Raw genomic sequence first — 21,459 nt, 5'->3', positions numbered from 1 at the left:
TATTGCAGTTGTGACGTGGCATTTGCAAGTGCTGGGCCCTTTTTTTTTCTGGAAGACGAATAACAGGAACAGCTCATGTCACAAGTCTGCAAGTTACAGAATGGGCCAGGGAGCAGAGCAAAGGGCTGCTGAGGCAGCAGCAAGGAAATGAGCACATCAGGTTCATTCATTCTGTAAGCTTCATTATAAGGATGCAGCTTAAGGAGTATGATGTACAGAGGTAATGTATGCCTTGTTCTGTATCCTTTTTCTTACTATATAAAGTGTTGATAAGGTTATTCCGCAAATGAACAGAAAGTTAGGGAGGAAAGCAAGCCAGAGTCCTGCTGTTGCTGGCTATGCTGGAAGCTGACAGCATTGCTGTTCCCCTTGCTGACTGCTGTTGAATGACAACTCAAATATATTTTGCAGTTCAATGGGATCCTGGGGTGCATTAAGAAGAGCATCTCCAGCAGGTCGAGGGAGGTGATCCTGCCCCTCTACTCAGCCCTGGTGAGGCCACATCTGGAGTATTGTGTCCTGTTCTGGGCTCCACAGTACAAGAGGGATGTGGAGCTGCTGGAGAGAGTCCAGCGCAGGGCCGCAAGGATGATCAGGGGCCTGGAACATCTGCCCTGTGAGGAGAGGCTGAGGGAGCTGGGCCTGTTCAGCCTGGAGAAGAGAAGGCTGAGAGGGGATCTAATCAGTATCTATAAGGACCTCAAGGGAGGCAGTGAGGAGGATGGTGCTGGCCTCTTTTCACTGGTGGCCACCAACATAACTAGAGGAGATGGCCACAAACAGAAGCACCAAAAGTTCCACAGGAACCGAAGGAAAAATTTCTTACCAGTGAGGGTGACAGAGCACTGGAACAGGCTGCCCAGAGAGGTTGTGGAGTCTCCTTCTCTGGAGATCTTCAAACCCGCTTGGACGCAGTCCTGTGCCACGTGCTCTAGGTGACCCTGTGTGTGCAGGGGGGTTGGACTAGATGACCTCAAAAGGTCCCTTCAAACCTTAAGCATGCTATAGCCCTGTAAGAAAGATGATATGAAAGAAGAGTAAAAAAACTGAGTGTGTGAGTTACCCGGTCCCAATGTATAGTGTGTCCTGTTGGAGCCCTGAGAGCTGGCGCAGGCTTTTGCTATTGACAGATCCAGTCCCTTGTGCCATGTGATTGAGATGTGCTCAGCATCTGTGGGAGGCCCAAAAAAAAAAAAAAAAAAAAAAAAAAATCCCTGGAGCCCAGAACTGCTCTAAATTACTGGGAGAGAATCTTAGGATAACTGTATTGGAGAGAAAAACTCAGGTCCCCTCTGCCCTGTCTGCTGGAGTGGGCGCAAATTTCTTTTCCTCACAGAAAATGAGGTTGTAAAATATGTGTTTATCCCAGTAAATAGTTTTGGAAATCGCTATTTGGCTCCACAGGAGTGTGCTAGAGTAAACCCAGTTCATGATGCATGTCTACCTTGCTGCTGTTCTGCACAGCTGTGCTCCAGTAGTGTTTATAGTTGGTGGTTAAAGTATTTTCAAAAAAGGGAGAACTGTGGCATGGTTCACTTAAGGCAGGAAGAGAAAGGTCTTCCTCTTGAGCAGAGGAGAGGAAGAAGTGCTGTGCTGCACAGTCTCCACTCAGTACTCTTCTTGCCACTATCCAAGTTGACTGGGAGTTACCTTAAAGATAGAAGTAGAATAAGAACAGGGGGATGGTAGCAAGGAGAGGCCCATCAGATCCTAGGATGCTCACCTGAGATGGGTGCTTATCTGATTGGCAATGAATACGAAAGCACTTCTTTTCTTTTAAAACATTTGCTTGCTAATAGTGATCACCTGGGATCAAGCAAGCTTGTAGAAGTCTATGCTGCTGCTTGTAGATTAGAGAGTTGGCTTGTTTTGCTCAAGGATGTGAGATACAGTTTTCTGAAGTCCAAAGGCCAATGGCAAATATAATCTTAAAAAAATACACAGCATTGATTTATGTCTGCTTCTATTAAATTTTAATCCATGATTCAAACTCTGAACACATTGGAAAATCCCACTGTTAGAGCCATTATGGATGTTAAAATGGATACTTTAATTTAGGAAGAGATTAATGTTATGTGAAAATGTGCTGTATAATATCCAAGAAAAATCTGTTTCTTCCTTGTTCAGCATTATGGCTCCTATAAAATGGTGTTAAAAATGTCATATTATTGGTGAGAGTATTTACAAAGCCAGTGCAAGTGTGCATTTCATCCAAGCTCAATGCAATTTAAAAATGCATTGAGAATGGGTAAGTGTAGGCTATTGTAATAAAGATAATTTTGAATGGATCTGCAATGATTTAATAGCAGCCAGGTTTTGCCAAAACATCTCAGACATCCTTTTGTATTCCTGTGTCCTTCATTAAAACATGAAATGTAATGAATGTAACCAAGGGCAAAAACCTATCTCATTGTCCCTGCTTTGTGAGGATGGAGTGTGCACAGGGGACAACCTGCGCTCCAGTGTTTAAGTGCTCTTTTTATCTTAACAACAGTGCTTGGAGGAAGGTTAGCATTTTTAAGCAACATCTTAAAAAGCCTCGAGGCTGGGTGAGGACTCGAAAGTATTCATAGAATCAAAACCACAAGCTGCCAAGAGGAAGCTGCTGCTGCAGCTCCCTTCCCCCAAGCCTTCCTTGGGTTGCATGTCGGCCTTCTGGACAAAACAGCCAGTGCTTAGCAGGAATACCCTATTGCTTGTGCAGTTTAGATTTTTTCAGTTCCTTTTCAGAACAGAACCGACTAGGGAAGCTTTCATGCTTTTAGGGATAGCAATTGTAAACATGCCACTGACACAAAGTTTAGATTTTAAATGCAACTTTTGTGTAATGAGTATATGCTTGTGTCCAAAGTTGGATACTGATCATTAGGGAAGTCTTTGTGCAATGATGTTTCTTTTTGTGAGTGCCTGAACAGCACTCAGCTTTATTTCTCTCCTTCTTTATTTCTTTGTTTTGGAATTCTGTGTTCATGATCATGTAGTTCAATCTACAGTATTTTGATTCAGGATTTCAAGTGAGCTGAGATATCGCTCCCAACACAAAAGCTTAAAATGTGGAAAACATTCAGTGAGCTTTGAAAGGTGGAGGTGCATGTTGGTTAGCGGGAGATCCAGCCTGCCCCTTGGTGTTGCTGGCTACTATGTTTTAATGCTTCTGCTTTAACTGCTCTGGAGGAGACTGCAACTACTCCTAAGCTGTTGATATGTGAAACCAGGAGTTACTTGATGCAGCTTAGAGCTCTTCTGAGATGCTACAGGGTGTGAAATGCCTCTGTCCAGCAGTGAAATAAGATGCAAGTGTTCACTACTGCATAACCTTCTTGACATGCCTCTGCCTTGTACTGGACTTCGCAGGACGTCTTGCAGCTTTTAGAGTTGTTGGTTCCCCCAGCCTTTGAAACTCCTCTAGTTTGCATTTCTGAAGTTAGCTTACATACAAAATGGGGAGGAAGGCAAGGCTGAAGAGATAGAATGGAAATGGGTTTGAGATATGTTGGCTTGTATTTTTGGGGGAAGAAGACAGAGAAGAGTTGTGGAGCTGGAGGAATGGATGTGGACCATGCTCCAGAATTAGTGTAGCTGTTGGTGAGGAAAGGGGCAACACCCCCAGCTGGTGACTGCCCATGTGGAAAGTAAGTTCATGAGTTTAAGGAAGCCTTCCTTTGTATTGCAGTTACTAGTACTCCACACCTAAGGCTTATGTTTCAGTGTTTGAATGAAAAAATATCAAGATATATAGGGAGCTTTGCATAAGCAAGACCAGAGGTTTATATTTCTACATGCTGGCTTCTGCTGTCACTGATGTTTATAATTAAATGTGGATGAGGGTGGTCTATGTGTGTATGACTTGGACACCTCAGTGTGTGCCACAGCTGTGTTTGGTGTAGAGGTATCTGTATCTTTGATGTTTGAAATTTCCCATTTGTTTAGTAAGGACCTGCTAGAGGCCCTGCTAGACCCCCCCTTCCCCCCCCCCCAAAAAAAAAATACCCCTCATCCTTTCTCCTTTGCCTATTTTATTTTTGGTTTGATGAAAATCTAACCTGAACCAACATAGAATAGTAATACAGAGCAAAGGAGATGGAGAGAAAATCTTCCACATAACCTAATAGCAGCCTTTGCTTGAACTAATATGTTCTTTACATCAGCAGCTGGGTAGTCACCCTGCAGTTGTCTGGCTAAATGTCCTTTTTCACATCTGTTGGATAAGCTACTTTCAGATGTATATTTGGTCGTTTCTGAAAGTCTTTTCACCCCAAAGGTAATATTGGATTGTGATAATCCATCCTCCCCCGCCTTCTGGCCAAATGAAGTTTTAATCAGGGGCTGTCTGTCATCTGTCAACTGTGATATTTACTCAGAGTAGCAAATGATAAAAATTTCTCTTTTGCTATGAGTGTGTTTGAGGAAAACAAACAAACAAACAAAAAAACCCCCAAAATTTCATGTTATCACTGAGTGACGGATGAGCAAAGTGAGATGATTCTTTTTTTTTTTTTTTTTTTCCTCTCTCTCCTTCCTCTCTCTCCGTAATCCTGTGTATGAGTGAAAACAGTTTAGTGGAAAGCACCTCAGCAAGGGAGCAGGAGTGGCCATCCGGGCTTTGAAGTATCTTGAGCATGAGACACTGACAAATTGTCTTGGTAAGAGTTTTGAGCAAATGCAGTTTTTGCCAGTGTAAATATGAATGTCCTTTAGACTTAGCCTTTGAAGGAATTGATTCTTGAAATGGCAAGGGTTAGAATTATGCTCATTTTGTACACCAAAGTGAAGAATACTAAGTTTTTGTCAAACATGGGCAGAAAAGTCCTTCTGTGAGGCAGCTAACAGTAGTTTTGTACTTTGTGCTGAGATGATGTTGTCTCAGTTAATTTTATCCAGATGTCAGACTTCTGAATGCATAGATCAGCTTATGAAATCTTGAGGACTTCTGCTGTGTCTAAATCAGATTTACCCTGATTTAAGTGCTTGGAAACTTAACTTTTTCGACGACCTAGCCTGCAAACATGGTCTTTCTCATTGGTATCAGCGTACTTTGCGAAACTCGGTGTCTGTGTCTAGCGCTGTGGAAAGAAGTAGAACAGTCCCTCTAGTGTGCTGCTGCTGTAAGCACGGCCAGGAGTGCATCTGCCATGGTTTAGCTAGGAGTGCTGTTGCAGGAAATTACAAAAGAGTGTTTCGGCAAGGGATGTAGAAGTGCTTACATACACTGGAGAGACTGATTTACAGCAGTGAGTCAGCAGTAATTAGTGAGCCAAAAACCATTAGCTGTGGTAGCTGCTCCTGGGGTAGGAAGCAGGATGGCAGTTGCAAATGCGTGGCCATGGCTGGATGGGCCTCACCAGCAGCCGCGGCTGCACCCAAGCCCTGTGTTTCATAAACTGCTTACATACTGAGAAACTAACCAGGATGTTGCTGTCTTCTTGAAGAGAGTGCGACTTGGATGTTTTCTAACCTATCACAGATATCTAAACATAAACACAAATATTTACTCAGTGTTATTTCCCACTTGCTATTTCAGGTAGCAGTATGTGTCCAAAGGTGTGAGGGCACTTTGCACAGTTGTTTTAGGGCAGTCCCAGCTGGTGAAGCCCTATTGTTCTGGGCTTTGTACAGACATTAGAAAAGGGGAAAAAAAAAAAAAAAAAAAAGCCATGAAGACTGCTAATTTTGCATTTGGCGATAAAATCCTGTTAGCCCCAGTCAAAGGTGTTCCATGCACCCAACCCATGATTGCCACATTGGGATTTCTCAGGTCATTTAGTTCCATTTTCTCTTCTCGTGGTATGGATGTTCTCTTAGACACTTTTTCTGACTTTTTCAGTGGTGTGTGTGTTTTTTTTTTTTTTTTTTTTTTCTCTCTCTCCTCCCAAAATAAAAAGTTTGCATCAGTTTCTGGCAGAGATTCCTTCCAACCTGTTTATTTTCCCACTCTTGCTATGGTTTCTGTAATTTGGTAGGATGTTTTGGGAATGCTGCTTCCTAGAGTATCTCCCTAATATTGATGGTTTCTTGTACAAATCTTTTCATATTGTCTTGAAACAATTATAATTGGCTATGAAGCATAAACTGTACCTCTGCAAGGTTTGATTGTACTAGGTGAATGAGAATCCTGTAAGGAAAAAAAGTTTTGCAAGGGTGGCGTAATTTGAAGACGACTTCATGTGCTGAGACATGTTTAAATGTGCAAGGGATAGTTAGTTCAAAGAACTTGCCCCTCTTTTTTCGATAATCATTAAACCTCTCTTCCTGTGGCCTTGCTGATTGTTATCTTCCCATCTGTCAGGCCATGTCATTCTGCTGCTATTGAATTTTCAGTGCACTCCCCATAGTAGCTGGTTTCATGTGTCTTGCAGTTCTCACCCAGTTCTGCATTCAGAGGGTCTTCCAGGTAGGCAGAGGCAGAGGTGCCTAAATCGGCAATCACCTGGTTCCAAAGTACCAAGACTCCTTTAAAGGAACCTTGTAGTTTTCACTTCTTGTCTAATGCCATTAGGCAGTTAACTTTAGTTAGATTCACTTTTTTTTTTTGCCTAGTCTATGATGGAATTTTTCTGTTCATTGAGGAATTTGTCTGTGGCTTTGAGTAAGTTCACAGCATATTTCTTTCTTTTCCATTTCTGTGAGGCAAAAATTAAAATTGGTTGATTTTATGGCATTATTTTTTACAGTAACAGATGAACTCCAAACTTTCTGTTCATGGGAATATTGTAGCTGCTTTTGTTCTGAAACTTCCTTATCTACAAATGAAACCTGATTTGTTTAGGAGACTCTTTCACTTCAGTTTAAGCCCTGCAGTTGGTGATTATTCTGTGTGGTTTTTGTTTTGCCATTTTTTCTTTGTAAATGTACCATTGTCCTTCCTTTGAGAAATCCACTTTTCTCATATGGTGTGTTTTATCATCAGGTTAGTCTTGTAATTAGGGCTTCAAAATTAAATAGTTTTAATTGTAGAGGTTGTTCAGAATTGTTCAAGGAATTTAAGGAACTGCTATGCCTAAAATCTAATGCTGCAAATACAAACTGCCTTGGAAATTCAGCTTTCATTCAATACAACTTTTAAGCTGTAAGAGCCAAAGAGTTGGGTAGCTTTGCCCTGGACACGAAGAGGGTCGCTATGCTTGTCCTTTTGACTCTGTCACTCTCTCGCAGGTCTGGCCTGATGACATGGTAGTGGCCAAAGCAGGAAAACTGGCCCATGGCAAAGGGGCCTGGGTAGGCAGAGGGCAGCGTGGGCTTGGGCTTGTGGCCGACATGAGGCAATCCTGTGATGCTGCCCGCATCTCCCTCCATGGCCTCCTGCAGGTTCTTTCTCGGAGGGATCCCCCTGAGCCCTCCGAAGCCAGCTTTTCTTGGAAAGAAAGCTCCCAAACGCTGCTGCCTGCTGAAAATAAACCTAGTTTGCAGTTAGGCTGTGGCACTGCTTTTCTCGTTTGCCTCCTCAGAGATGACCCTGCAAACAGTCCTGACTAGGTGGCATCTGCTCGCTTGGTATTTGGCTCCCTCCTCTGGCCCCTGTTTGGAAAAGCGCTGATGAAGAGCTCTGGTTTTACCAGCTGCAGCAGCCTGCAAGATAAAATCAGGTCATGGTTGCACCCATGTCCAATTGAAAATTGAATATCTAGTTTAAAGCTACTGAATGATGTGGCTGTTAAATGTTATTTACTTTAGCTAAGACTCATAAATAAAATAATTCATGTAAATAAGACAAATCTTTTCATTTTGCTCCCTTTATTTCCCCTGAATCAAAAGCTCTGAAGAGCAGGTACTGGGTAGTGGGCTGTGGGCACTGGATGTCTATGTCTGTGGCATTTGTGAAACCATCTTGCTGATAACTAAACACTAGAGAGCAAAATGTGGAGTTTATCACTTCTGTTCTACAACTAAACATGTGTTTTTCCTTACCTTTTTTTTTTTTTTTTCTGCAGGTCATAGAAACCCTCTCAAAGCTTTCTCGCACTCCTATAGCAGTCGGCACAGGAATAAGGTATGTTACAACCGTAGAGTTTTATGGGAATAATGCCCCTTGCATGGTCCTCCTTGGGAAGACCGTTAGAAACAGTACAGGGAGTCACAGAGCTCTTAATGGGTTGCTGGATCATCAGTGAAGCAGAGATCTTTCTGCCAATTTATCTGGAAAGGGATGATGCAGGAAACTATAGGCCTGTAAAGCTGTGTTTAAATGCTGAGGCCTTGGGTAGACAATGGTATAGCAGAAAGCCCAGCCCTTTTTTTCTAAAAGCTGGGAATAATCATATATCTGAAACTAGTGCTTTAGGAACCTTTCCCCCATCTTCCGTTTGGTGCCCTGACCAGCTTGCAGGTTCATTAATAATTGCATCCAGGGGATTTTCCCTCTGGAGCGTGTTGTCATAGACCACCAACAGACTGGGGCCGTTTTCATTACAAGCCCCTTGAATGTTTTGCACCTTTTTAAGAAAACATGTCCGAATACAGGCGAAGAAGGGAATGAAGAGATGCAGAGCATCCTGGCAGCCGGTGTTTTCCAGCCAGCACTTCACTGCTTACAAGTGGTGTTGCTCTGATACACAGCTAGTCCAAACTGTGGACCTTGAGCTCCAGGGAGCTTGAGCTCTGTGGACCCTGAGCTCAGCAGGGCATCTTCTATGTCAGGCATATTTACTGAGGTATGTGAGGTCTTCTAGTATTTCTACGCAGGGTGAACAGAGTGGTATTATAGAACTTGAAATAATTTTAAGACACAAGTCATACATCAGGCTGCTGCAGCACTGATCTGTGGGGAGAGGAATGGGTTTTCTCCTCTCCCTTCTGAAAATCAAAAAAATTGCAGGTCTATGGGATTGCCATTTAAAACAAACCTGTGGCCTCATGAACTATAGTCATCGGCTATGAGAAAAGGTGAAAAATTGAAGTGTTGTGTGATTAACCTGTGTTATTTTTCCAGTTTAAGGGGTTTATTTCTGTAGTCATACCATCACGTATGACTCTTAGAAACAAAAATTTCTAGCCGGCTGTGTAACGTATGTGCGGTGCTAAAAATTCATATTTCACTGTACCACTATTGCTACTATTGAGTATTCAAAAATCTGACCATGATGTACCTTGTTGGTGATTTATATTGACCCCACTCAGTAGCATTTTTAGTATGTTAAATATCAAATTATCAATATAATGTTTGTATACTGTTCTTTAGAGAAAGAGGGAAGCATACTCCCCATAACTTAATATTTCTTAATGTTAGTGTTTTAGGAGCAAAACAAAAAGACCTTTGTGATTAGAGCAGTATAATACAATTTATGCTATTTTTATTTCTATAGGCCCTTCCCTACAGAAGAAAGCATTGATGATGAAGACATCTACAAAGGTCTTCCTGATCTAATAGAGTATGTTGTAAATCTTCAGCTAAACGAAAATTTTTTGGCTTTTAGTTATACAATATTATTTATGTAATGTTATTCAATACACATTTTTAATGGGAAATTTTATTTGAATTAAAAGATTTGGTTAGTCATTACACTGATCAGAATTAATTTTGAAATCTAAATGATTGGTAAAGTGTGCCTTCATAAAGGGTGTTGGTAGCAAAATAAATCACAAATGCATCTTTGAATCATCTGTCTGATGTGTCAGAATGCTTTGATAGGATTACAGTATTAGTTAAAGCAATTGTCTTGATCTTGCAAAGAAGATACATGTTTGCATTGCAAGTGGGTTGTGTAGTTTTCCTGAAGTCAATCAGGCATTTCCTGTGAGTACATTTACTTCTCTGGGAGTGTGTTTGCAGGATTATTAGTTACTGCAAATATTCACGTTGGCTTTGGGCAACAAGTGAGATGGATGTGAACATACTGCCTAGTATTACATGGCAGACTACAACCTTATTTAGAAGATTGGTGAGGAAAAAACATATTTGAGATAAACAACTCAGTTCAGTGGTAGGGGAAAAAATGGTCTTGTATCCCATGGTGAAGTTCTTGGCTCTGGTCCAACACAATTCCCAATGGATTGTGAGAGATCTGAGCTGCTAGCTTGAAAGCTCCTTCTCCCAAAGCTTTGATTCACCAGCTCTCAGGTTGTTGCTCTCCCCTCCTGCTTTCTCTTGCCTCGGGCCTTCTGACCACCATGTTCAGAGCTGGCTGGGATGCTCTGAAACCATCACTCTGTGCAACATGGCTCCATTTCCTTACTGTGCTTTTAAGTAGGCAAAAATCCCATGATGTTTGGCATTGCCCAGCCTATGGGCCTCCCTGCAAAATCCTTCCTTGTCCCCTGCAGTTGACTAGCTGCCTCATAACTGCTTTTTGCTCTGTATGACTCAACAACTTTGTTAAAATAAGCAGTTCTGCAGAGTTGGTGTTAGGGAATTAACTAAACTGGAAGTTCAAAGAGAGTAGAAATAGACCTAGGAAGAGCTAACTATTCTTATATATATATATATATATATATATATATATATATATATATATAAAACTGTTAATGTTTGTGGTATTAGCAGTATCTAAAAGTACTGTTCTTAAGGAACTTTTCTGAAGTGCATGCAAGTTGAGAATTGGGAGACAAAAAACAAGTCATCAGCGTTGTGTTGATTTCATACAATCATATTTTAAATGTGCTGAGGTAAGAAAATCAAAGTACTTAATTTCCCTTAATGAGCTATTTTCTAAGATAGATCCGTTACTCTGTTTATGTTTCCTCAAGCAATCTTTTCCTATGAGAAGTGCTTCCTTGCAGAGCTCACATGGTAATTTAGATGTGCTGATTTTTTTTTTCCATTGCGTTTCCTTTTATTTTTCAGTGAAACTGGTGAAGATGAAGAGTTATATGATTGTGTCTATGGAGAAGATGAAGGTGGGGAGGTATATGAAGACCTCATGAAGGATGAAGCAGCACAGCAACCTGTACGATTTCCACTTCCTCTATTTTTCACCTATTGCAGTTGTTTCTCATGTTTAATGTTCATGAAGTGGCTAGTTTTGCTGAGCTGTCACATGTGCAGTGCGTTGGCTCCTGTGTAAGACTTGGTAGGGTCTCCCCTGGCAAAGGGTCAAACACTAACGTAGTTTTTTGAAAGAAATGTAATTTTTTACTGAAATAAGGTAGTGACATATTTTGCTAAGATTCAGTCAATTATGAAGATTAAGATACTAGCTAATTAAGAGGAATTAAAAATAGAGCTTATTGTGCTTATTTCCAAGTGTCCTACTTTCTAGCCAAAATAAAAATAATTTTTAATTGGAACAACTAATCTGGAAATGACAATCAATAATCTTTTCATGCCTTATTCAACCATGTAGTCCTTTTCTGATCATTAGGCTATTTGTGCTGAGCTATGCTACAGTGCATAGTATACCATATAAAGACTTTATGGTCAGTTTTCACAACTGTTCTGAAAACAATACAGACCCTTCTAATAATGTACTTGTCTGCCCTTCCTAGAGGTCTTTTAAGGTCTGAAAGATATTGGTGTTTGGCCATGATAGTCCATGGTTTTTTTTAGACGGTAAAGATGATTGTTTTTTTCTCTTATAATGTTTTGCTTCATGTTGTTTCAAGTTAGAAATTCAGTCTCTGCTTTTCCAAATTCCTCTTTAGTTACATAGTTAAAGGAAGAAGTGAGACTTTCTTAATTTTTTCCCCTTTTGTATCCTGTTGATAAAATTTTTTAAAAAAATCCTCAAAATTACCATTATCTGTTGAAAAGACTCTTTTCCTTGGGAAGATTATTACCTTATTTTATTTTGTGTCATAATAACAGGTTAGTTTTAGAGTAACGTTATATTACTTTCTGGATTGTTGTGCTGCTAATGCAAATCTTATAATAAATATATATCATGGAGGAGTTAGCAGGTACTGATGCTAGTTTTGCACATTTTGATTAATTTGGTTGAACCTCTATTCTTGGCGCTTCAGTGAAACCCAGTTGAAAAACTAGATACTGTTTTGTTTATAGTCAAATCCCATTCACTGGCAGGTAGGAATTTCTAGGTAAGAACTCAGATCATAGAAATCTTTTACTCTGATCTTGTCTGCGATTTTTTTTTTTTTGTAATCTTATGCTGAAATTCAAAACACAGTAAGTTTTGGGTTACCTATAATAGAAGTTTTTTTCCACAGTAGAATTTGGTAATCTTGGACAGTTTGTAATGTGCAAACTCTCTCTGATTCTTTCCTGATTCAAATGTCACTCTGATATCTTTATTTCTAGCAAATGATTAGTCAAGTAATCAGAAGCTTGACATTCTTATTTTAGCTGCATCTTAAGCCTAGATCTTTCAGACTGATCATTATAAAAAGTAATTGAAACATGAAAATGTTACAGCAAAATATTTTTCCACAACATGAAATGTATGGAGATGTTACAGTTCTTTGTCTGACACGTTTCTCAAATATGGTAATTATTTCTAGTTTGTGGTGATTTGCTCTTCAGATTTATAAAACTACTGCATGCTAATATGACACTTTTATGCAGTTCTTTCATCTGGATCCTATGTGAGACTTCCCTGTATAAATGCATTATTGCAGGACAACTTCAAGCACATTTTTAACAGAAATCAGCACTCTTCAAAGTGTGCATTAGCTGGCCAAAAATGCATCTTTTGCTTAAATAACCCTTATTCTCAATTTATTGATATTATCTTGCAAAGTAGACCTTCATAGACAGATTTTCCTCACTTAATGTGTAAGTACTGCCAGAAGTATTTCTCTCTTTTTTTTTTTTTCCTCTCCCCATCTCTGCTTTTGTCATACTCTAATTGCAGTAGTTTGTGGTATAGATAGGAAATTGTTATGTTAGTAAATTTTGCCACAAGCACTGGTGGGAATGATCTGTTTGTGTTAGATTAACACAAAACTGAAGTAAATTAAGTGTGATACTTGGGTTTTGTTTGTATTGCTTATATGATTTAGTGTGCAGCAAAAGCATAAATGTTACAATTGGATCTCAACTTCTATAGGGTACAAAAACTTATGTTGATGCAAATACATTTCTTGGTTTGAAGAGTATTGAGCTCACAAAAGAAAACTAAACCTATAACTAAAAGCCAAAATGATATCAAATTTCAGCACCTTATTGACCATATTTGCCTATGGTTAACTTCCCCCCTCTCTTCCAACGCACGGTAAATGCACATGCTTTTAAATTATTTTTATAGAGTCCTGATAATTTCTTCAATTTCCTACGCGTCTGCTGATTTGCACAGAAAAATCCCAGTGTCTCTTTGAAAAGAAATGCACATGTTAAGAGGTTACTGCGTTTCCTAGTTTGACAACAGCTTTGTGTTTTATCCGAAGAAAAAGCTCTCGTGATCACAGAGGGAAAACTGTAAATAAGGGCAGGGATTAGATCGAATCCAATATTTATGGCAATGGAAAGTTACTTATATAAGTTAGTCCCATTAAGTTTAATGGAATTATTAACTGCTCAGTGTTTTAAATAAGGCTTCCTAGTCTGGATCTAAATTGAATGTGACTTTATCCTTCAACTCTAAAAGTATGTGCAGACATTTAAGCCTTTTATACCTAAACATTAACTAACTGTTCATAATATTCCTTTAATGCTAAATTTTTGGTAAAACTTATAAACATCATCTAATTGAACAATAAAAATAATCTTGGTAATTGCTACCATCTTTAGAGGCTGTACTAGTTGAGGAAAAAAAAATCAGGAAGCAGTTATTGTCCTAATTGACTATTTTTAAACAAATCTGTTTTTTTGTCCATTATGTACCTAATAATGACCTAAACTTGACTTCACTGTAATTGCAGAAACATACTGAAAATGACATAAGAAGCTGTTGTCTTGCTGAAATAAAGCAAACTGAAGAGAAATACACTGAAACACTGGAATCGATAGAGAAAGTAAGATACTACTCCAAATTGTTCTTTACATATTTTATAATTGTTATTTACAGCCTAGAAAATAATGAAACAGTTGGGGTGTGTGTGTGTGTATACATATATATATATATATATATATATATACACACATATATATATATTTTTTTTCCCTGACAGTTTTTCATGGTGCCATTGAGAAGGTTTTTGTCAGCATCAGAGTTTGATACTGTTTTCATCAACATTCCTGTAAGTAATTGCGGTTTAGTGAAAAGTTAAAAGGTTCATATGCTGGTACCATTTTTGTCGGATGTTACTGCATAAAGTGCTTATGTGAAGTAAGGTGCACATGTTCTCATAAAGCATGTATGTATTAGGATGCTTAATGAAAAATCTTGCAAAATAATACCCTATTTCCTTAAATAGAAAAAATTAGGAAAAAGAAAAATAAAAAGTAAGAGAAACAGTACTAGCCAGACAATGAGTGTTTTTAAGGTGGAGTATTCATTGTAAGTAATTCATTGAAGATGGATTGCCTTTTAACATATTCCAATATTTTAGTGGCTGTACAAAGTTGTGCCTGGTAGGTTGCCTGCTGCTCAAAGCTAGCAGAGTTTTCAGCAGAAAGCTGTAGCTAGTGTGCAAATCCTGGTATTTAGGCTGCATGTGTCATCATGCAAGGCATTTTAAAGTTAAGCATACAGCTTAAGCAGAATCTGTCATTGAAAGGTGGTGTTACAAAGATTCAGTGGAACTTGGAATATGTTGACTGCCTTTTGAGAGATCTCTGCTTTCCAAAATGAGTCTACATTTTGTCCTACGTGGGCATTTCTTATTCAGGGTAAATAAGGCCCTGACTCGGCCTGTTTGACCTACCCTAAGTTCCTTTCCTAAGGCTCAGTACGCCTAGGCATGTTGTCTTATGTACGTTTGAGGACTTAAAGCCAACCAAGGTGCACCGCTATACAGAGGTCTATAACCCTAATGAGGTCAGTCAACTCATTAATAAGTGTTGGGGCAAGAGGAATAAAAAGAACAAAACTGTTCATTTGAAATCAGCAGGATATACTCAGCTACTGTATTGCGGATATTTTACTTTGCTTTCCATTGTCAACGTTCAGTAGTCTTTTGTTACAACAGGGTGCTTATTTCTAACAAGATAACCTTTCATAGGCTTTCAAAACCATGAAAAGAAATGTAGATTTGAGTTAACCAAAAATATGTGTAAACATTTTTTCTGCTTAGACCTTGGCTCTGCGGCAGTTCCTCGGCAGGAAGGCTGGAGGGCAGTGGAAGCTCATTTTAAACTAAAAATAGCTCTGTTGCATAAAGATCTATTGCAAACTGGGATGTGGAGAGAAATGCAGTGGTCTCAGAACAGGATGAGTTTGCCTCTTTCAAGGAGTTGTGGGTTGTGGTGAAGCCTGGGCACTTTAGAGTGAGGTTATTTTCTGTATATAGATTCTGACAGATGCCTGCTGGACAAAATTACCTCCTAATGTTAAAAGGTACTTCTAGCGCAAAGGAAAAAAAAAAAAAAAACAGCTGCCACTGTAAAGATAGTGCATTTCACAAGGCCTCACAGATTAGAATTTGAGGCTTAGTCCTATAAAATATATATGTGTGTGTATGTATGTCAGTCTATGTACCCGTGTATGCCTGCAGGGGTGTGTATATTTACATCTGTGTATGTTTATGTATAGAGACCTACATACCAGACACAGGCATGCAGAGGGAAAGAGATGCCTATAATGATGAACTGATGCTGAAGCGATGAAGCTTTTGTTAACTTTTAATGATGCTTAACGTTTTAAATTAAACTGATATAAATGTTTTCGATGGAGATAAGTGCTCCTAAAGATTCTGCTCAGGAAACTTCCAGCTCTTTCCTGTGGCTGCTGCTTAGTTGTATCTCTGTGCAGCCCTGAAAAGTGTGTTCCTATAATATTTTCATTTGGAAGCGTTTCTGTACTAATGCCTGTGTGTACTGCAACTTCAAGTTCTGAGGATGAAGTCATGCAGATTTAGCAACTGCATTTGATCTGCTTTAAGATGTTTTTGTTCTTGCAGTTGGGATGTGATAACTGAGTTTGTTTATCGTTAGTTTTTATTCCTGTAATTTCCTACTGAATGTTGAATATTATTTTTGTGCTATATCTTTTACGGAATTAAACAATCTTCAATAGTTTTTTCCATGAAGTCCTATGCTTTTCTTTGTGGTAGACTGTGCACCACTTCTAAGAAGTTCTCCTGATAAACTGGGGTGGAGGCTGTAGCTTTTTTTTTTTTTTTTTTTTTTTTTTTACCTATTCTAACTTAATTTCTTATGACTTCTCTGACAGTATCCATGCTGATGGGTACCAATGTAAGGCTAGGAGTAGTCACTCCTAGTAACTTTAATTTTTTGCATAGCAGTAAACATTAGAGATGTTTTGCTACTATGTAGTAAGGCTTCAGTCTTTCGGCAGTATTTGTACTTTTTTTGAGCCTGCTGTATTAGAAAGCTCATTATGGTTGCAGTTAACTTAGCACTGGAACGTCACTAATTGACCAATGTAATGTACAAAACTAATTTTTCATGCTCAGGGACATGAATCATTATTTTATCTTGTCACTAAAGTATTTACTTGACTTGCTTAATTTTAAAATTATCATTATAAAATGAAGATGAATTAACAGTGCGCATTTCAAGCTAAAATAAATTAGTGTTTTATAAGCAGTTCTTGAAATTCAGCTTCTCATTGCACTGAACTGAATATGTGGTGGATCATGAAATTTAGCTTTTACTCAGAAATAATCTGTTTTCTAACTTAGTGAAATTGGTGGTTCTGACGTGAAGTCAAAGCTTTTTTCCTCCATTTACAAACAAAACAGAACAGAACAAAACCTTCCTCCTTTCCTCCTTCACTGTTTTCAAGGATTTGGTGAAAATTCACCGAAGTCTAACACAGGACATCAATGACTCCATTGTTAACAAAAACGATCAGAACCTGTATCAGATTTTTATTAACTACAAAGAAAGGTAAGATTTATGCACTAACTTGTAGTACTCCCTTGTGATAATCTACGCTCAGTCCACTAAAGCATTTCACTATTTGCTGAATACTTCTAAAATAGAATCAAATTTAATGTCAGTATATTTATAAAACTGCCTGTAAACACACTTGCCTTCAGAGGCCCTCGCTCTGAGCTTTCGTGTTGGAGCAGGACGTATTTATCTCCCAGGTTATGAGACTTTCTCCTGCTACAGGAAGCAATTAGATGGCATAAAGTTGTTCTGGATAATGCATGTTTTTCAAAAGTAGCTCTGAGATTTGTGCTACAAGGAAGAAAAAAGGAAAGAAAGAGCAAACCCAAATTTTGTTTACTACACACAAGGGAAACGTTTGGGAGAATAGCCTCAGATTTTTACAATGTAGTTATTAAAAATAATCAAATGTGGTAAAAGTTAAATAACCATCTTCAATAGTGAGTGAAGGTAAAGAGTTGAAAAACTCTTGTAGAAGGATTGGCAAACCTAAAATTTCTTTAAAAATGATAGCTGTAACTAACCTTGTAGTTAAGCCTATTTTACAATAGCCTTTCAAATGTACAGTGTTTTTAAATACTGCAGGCTGTAGTACTGTTAAGCAATAACCATGCTTATCAGAATATATACATGTGAGTGGTAAGGCAAACTGCACTGCTTCTACAGGATTTTGAAGATAGCCCAATACCATGTTGTCCCTGAATAACCCTTCCTTGGTTTTTTTTTTTTTTTTTTTTTTTTTTTTTTTTTTTTTTTTTTTTTTTTGCTGCCCATTGAAATTTGTGCTTTTCAATTCCCTCTGAAAGTGTGTTACCAATCTGTTCATGAAATATGATCAAGATAGTTCTTATAGATGCAAATATTCTGTTAATTCTTTTTCTCTTGCTTTGATTTAGATTGGTTATTTATGGACAGTACTGCAGTCAAGTGGAGATAGCAATATCATGTTTAGACAACATCTCTAAGACAAAAGAAGATGTTAAGTTGAAGTTAGAGGTATCAGTTTTGATGGAATACATACATATATACAGATTTTAAGTTTTCTTGTCATTGTTACTTGATGGAAATATGCTTCCCAACTGTCCCCTCTGCTCCTGAAAGGATGGGCAGTCTGCCTGAGCTTGCAGCATTGCTCTGGATCTGTTTTAAGTGCTGCCTGAGGAGACTGAACTTAGGTGTGCGGGATGGTTCAGGGTGGAAGGGACCCGTCCCACAGTCTCTCCTCGGAGGGTCTTGTTCTCTGCCAAGACCCCCGGTCCTTTCCAGCAGAGTCTCAACCAGCTAGTCCTCAGGCTGCCCCACTGGAGGGGATAGTGTGTCCCCAGTGCAGGACTTGGCTATTTTTTAGCTCTGGTGCTATTGCTGTATTTTTTATTTTTCTCCATTTTGTTGGTATTTCACATCTTATGTTTAATATAGTTGCTTGGCCTAGATAAGCATTGTCTTATATCCATGTTCATGTATATGTATATATAATTTTTAATGCTTGCATTTTCGGACTTACTTTAATCTTTCCTCTGCTCTGAACTAGGAATGTTCCAAGAGGGCAAATAACGGGAAGTTTACGTTGCGTGATCTCTTAGTGGTTCCAATGCAGAGAGTACTAAAATATCACCTGCTGCTCCAGGTATTCTGTTTTTGAAGCTTTAGGTGTCTGAGAGCAGAATGTGTGGCTTACCCTTGGTAGAATTTTAAAATGAGGTTTAAAGCCTTTATCAAAGGGAGGTGATCGTTATTTCCATAGATTTGAGGCTGATTTATTACAAAATAAAATCCTCTCAAGTGTGGGTTTCATAGTGGTGTTTATTCCTCAGAGCTGAAGCACATCTGAGAAAAACAAGTAAACCGCAATTGCTTCCCCAGTATCTGAACCTTTTCATTCTTGGTATTTTAAAAATTATTAGTAGTGTCAAACTCTAATTACGGTGCTTGAAATGTGGACCCCCAAAAGAGCAAGCTCAACAATGCTGCATACATTTAAGATGCTTCCATGCTTTCATAAATTACAATAAGGCCATATTTATTTTGAAATGTTTCTTGTTATAAACCACAAAGTGTTAGCTTTTGCTGTTAGTCCTATAATAAGGGTGGAGAGTCTTATAAATTTAATTTGATAGCTGTGCCAGGAGACTCATTAGTTCAGCAGCAAAGAAATGTATTACTATATTAGACTGTCAACCCTGCTGATGCTTGTAAAATGTCATTTAAAAAGAGCTACTGCTTGTATGTGAAGCATAATTTTGACTCTGCAGAGCAATATACATTCTTATATTAAATTTTTCAAAATATTTCTATAAATGTGAGTCATCAGTATTTTGATCAACAGAAATTTGGAAAAAGAAAAAATGAGCAGTACAGCTCCTTTTAAAATTGCTTATAAAATCTGAATCATGGTTTTATAATCACTGTGTATAACAGAAAGGATATTTAACGTGTCAGTACACACTAATGTCTGGGTTTATGAAAGAGTAAGTTTGTAAATGCCGAAAAGCATTTAACAGATGAAAGAAAAAATCCAATAAAGTTGTTGTGGTTGTTATATGAAATAGTTATTCCTTAATTTTCTAGGATTTTATAAAGTTACTACATGAGCTGAAATGTATAATTATCTTCTCAGATTATAAAGAAGTAACAACCTGTTTTCTTAAGAGGTTGCTTTTCCATGTCAGGAAAGACAAAACAAAAAAAAAAAAACCCTGAAAACCCACTTTATTTTCCATATGGGAGGCAGCTTAAAAATTCTTTTAACGTTTCCATGTGTCTTAAATATGTCTTCCGAGTCAGCTTTATCTTAAGTGTAATGAGACAGTGATTTCTTTTGCACAGTTCCCAGTTTAGCTGAGGCTTTATTGTCAGGAAACGTTCCTCTTCAGACAAATGTAGTGGGATCATTCGCTCTGAGGAATGTGCACATGAATGTGTTGACCTGTGCTTCCAAGGTGCACATATAGTAGTGATCTTATTGGCAAGTTTTAAGCGCGAGACAGACCAGATTAGCTTTTAATGATTTTTTCATTTAATAGTTAAAATTGGTCTTTAAAGCTATGTTGCAGTAATCCTTAAGCCAATTACCTGTTTGCTGTAACCTTTAGTAACTCATAGGCCCTATAGGTCACTATAGGGAAGAAATTGTGAGTTCTTGGGCTGTGATATCTGTTAAAAGTGTAATTGGCAGTTTTTTTTGTTGGTGAGCGACAGTAACTTCAATTTGTGAAATGACAGCCAGTGGGTGAAAAGTTGTAACTCCTCTGTCAACAGGAGCTGGTAAAACATACTACGGATCCTATGGAGAAGGCAAATCTCAAGCTGGCACTTGATGCCATGAAGGTAAGTATTTGTGACAAGTATTTATATTTATGATGCCTGTTAAAAGCGTAATTCACAATTATATTTCTTGGCAGAGATAACATTTTTCACAATAGGTCAAATGTTTTCACAGTTCACCATGACCTTAGTGAGTACACTAGGGCAAGGATATTTGCTCAAGTGTTGGGAATAAGTTTTAGTAGTTTTCTGAGCTGCAGTGTTTCTGGAACAGGCTTGTCACATTCTCTTTATTTTGTTTCTCCAACTGCTGTGGCAGTTATGTACTGGATGACGTAACACAAGACTACCAATGCAACCAAAATAAAATTTACAGAAATGAGCAACTTTATTAATGCTTATGCCTGCAGTTACCTCACTTCATTATTTCCCATCTTATTGTCTTGTCTTATGATCATTGCTGGCAGCGCAGTAGAGATAACCACACAGCATAGCGTGTTTCTAAAGCCCCTGATGTGTCTTCTGGAAAAATGAAGAATCTTTGGGAATAGCTGACAACAAAGTGGAAACTGAGTAATTTTTGCTGCCTATCCAGAAAGAAAATTGTAGGAAAGCTTTATGTGGGCAGCTTTCTTTTAGCAGCAAAAAAAAAAACAGAATTACTTGACTTTTATGTCAGCCCATTTAAGACTGATGTGAATGTCATTTGAATGCATTTGGAAGCTGATGGAATGACTTCAGCTCTTCTTAGGTTCTCATAAAAGCATCTTGAGAAAAAATATCCTTTTCTCGCCCTCCAATTTTGTGACCATATTGAAAGATCTTGTTAAAGCAGGTTGTGAAGATCCAAACACCTTTTTGAGCTGCTGCTCTCAGCATCCCTGACCTTACCAATTACCACTCCTGCTCACTCGTAGTCTCCAGCCATAAAACAGAAGCCCCAGCAAATTGTCCCTGTTAGTCAAGCATGTTCAGGTGGTTTTAAAGGTGTCAGTGAAATGTGTACAGGAGGTGTGTTGGTGAAGGGGACAAGAATGATCTCAGCCTGTGACTTCAGAAGTATATGCCCCATTGCAAGCCCCTTTTTAAATCCTCTGTGTAATAACTTCTCTTTGCACAAGCACACAGTCTTTATACTCTTTCCACCACATCTGAGCAGCGTTACACCACATATAAAATATGTGGTATTTACTCTTTGTTTTCAGGTGTTGGGTGGCATTGAGTGCTTTTTCAGACTGTGCACTACACAAATTACATTTCCAAGTCTAGTCTTGAAAACAAGACGTTAACCAAATTCAGAAAAAGTCAGTCCTCTTTTGCAATTTATTATGTGTTTTTCTATATCTTGCTAC

At 38.4% G+C, this 21,459-nt stretch overlaps 1 protein-coding gene across 2 annotated transcripts in view; it reads left to right on the top strand.

Annotated features, from left to right (window-relative positions):
* VAV3 (vav guanine nucleotide exchange factor 3) overlaps positions 1-21,459 on the top strand; it is a 145,599-nt gene that overhangs the window by 42,298 nt on the left and 81,842 nt on the right. For both annotated transcript variants that reach the window (XM_088524357.1, XM_088524356.1), the window contains exons 3-11: positions 7,929-7,987; positions 9,300-9,365; positions 10,778-10,880; positions 13,747-13,839; positions 13,996-14,064; positions 16,734-16,837; positions 17,740-17,839; positions 18,375-18,470; positions 20,102-20,170. In XM_088524357.1, coding sequence (XP_088380483.1) covers positions 7,929-7,987; positions 9,300-9,365; positions 10,778-10,880; positions 13,747-13,839; positions 13,996-14,064; positions 16,734-16,837; positions 17,740-17,839; positions 18,375-18,470; positions 20,102-20,170 — 759 coding nt within the window. The remainder of the gene's footprint in view (positions 1-7,928; positions 7,988-9,299; positions 9,366-10,777; positions 10,881-13,746; positions 13,840-13,995; positions 14,065-16,733; positions 16,838-17,739; positions 17,840-18,374; positions 18,471-20,101; positions 20,171-21,459) is intronic.

Source organism: Tinamus guttatus, unplaced genomic scaffold, assembly GCF_059628265.1.
Source record: "Tinamus guttatus ecotype Peru unplaced genomic scaffold, ASM5962826v1 Tinamus_guttatus_pri_ptg000211l, whole genome shotgun sequence".
Classification (NCBI taxonomy): domain Eukaryota; kingdom Metazoa; phylum Chordata; class Aves; order Tinamiformes; family Tinamidae; genus Tinamus; species Tinamus guttatus.
The sequence above is the reverse complement of the archived record's forward strand: the minus strand, read 5'-3'. Positions and strand labels throughout refer to the sequence as shown.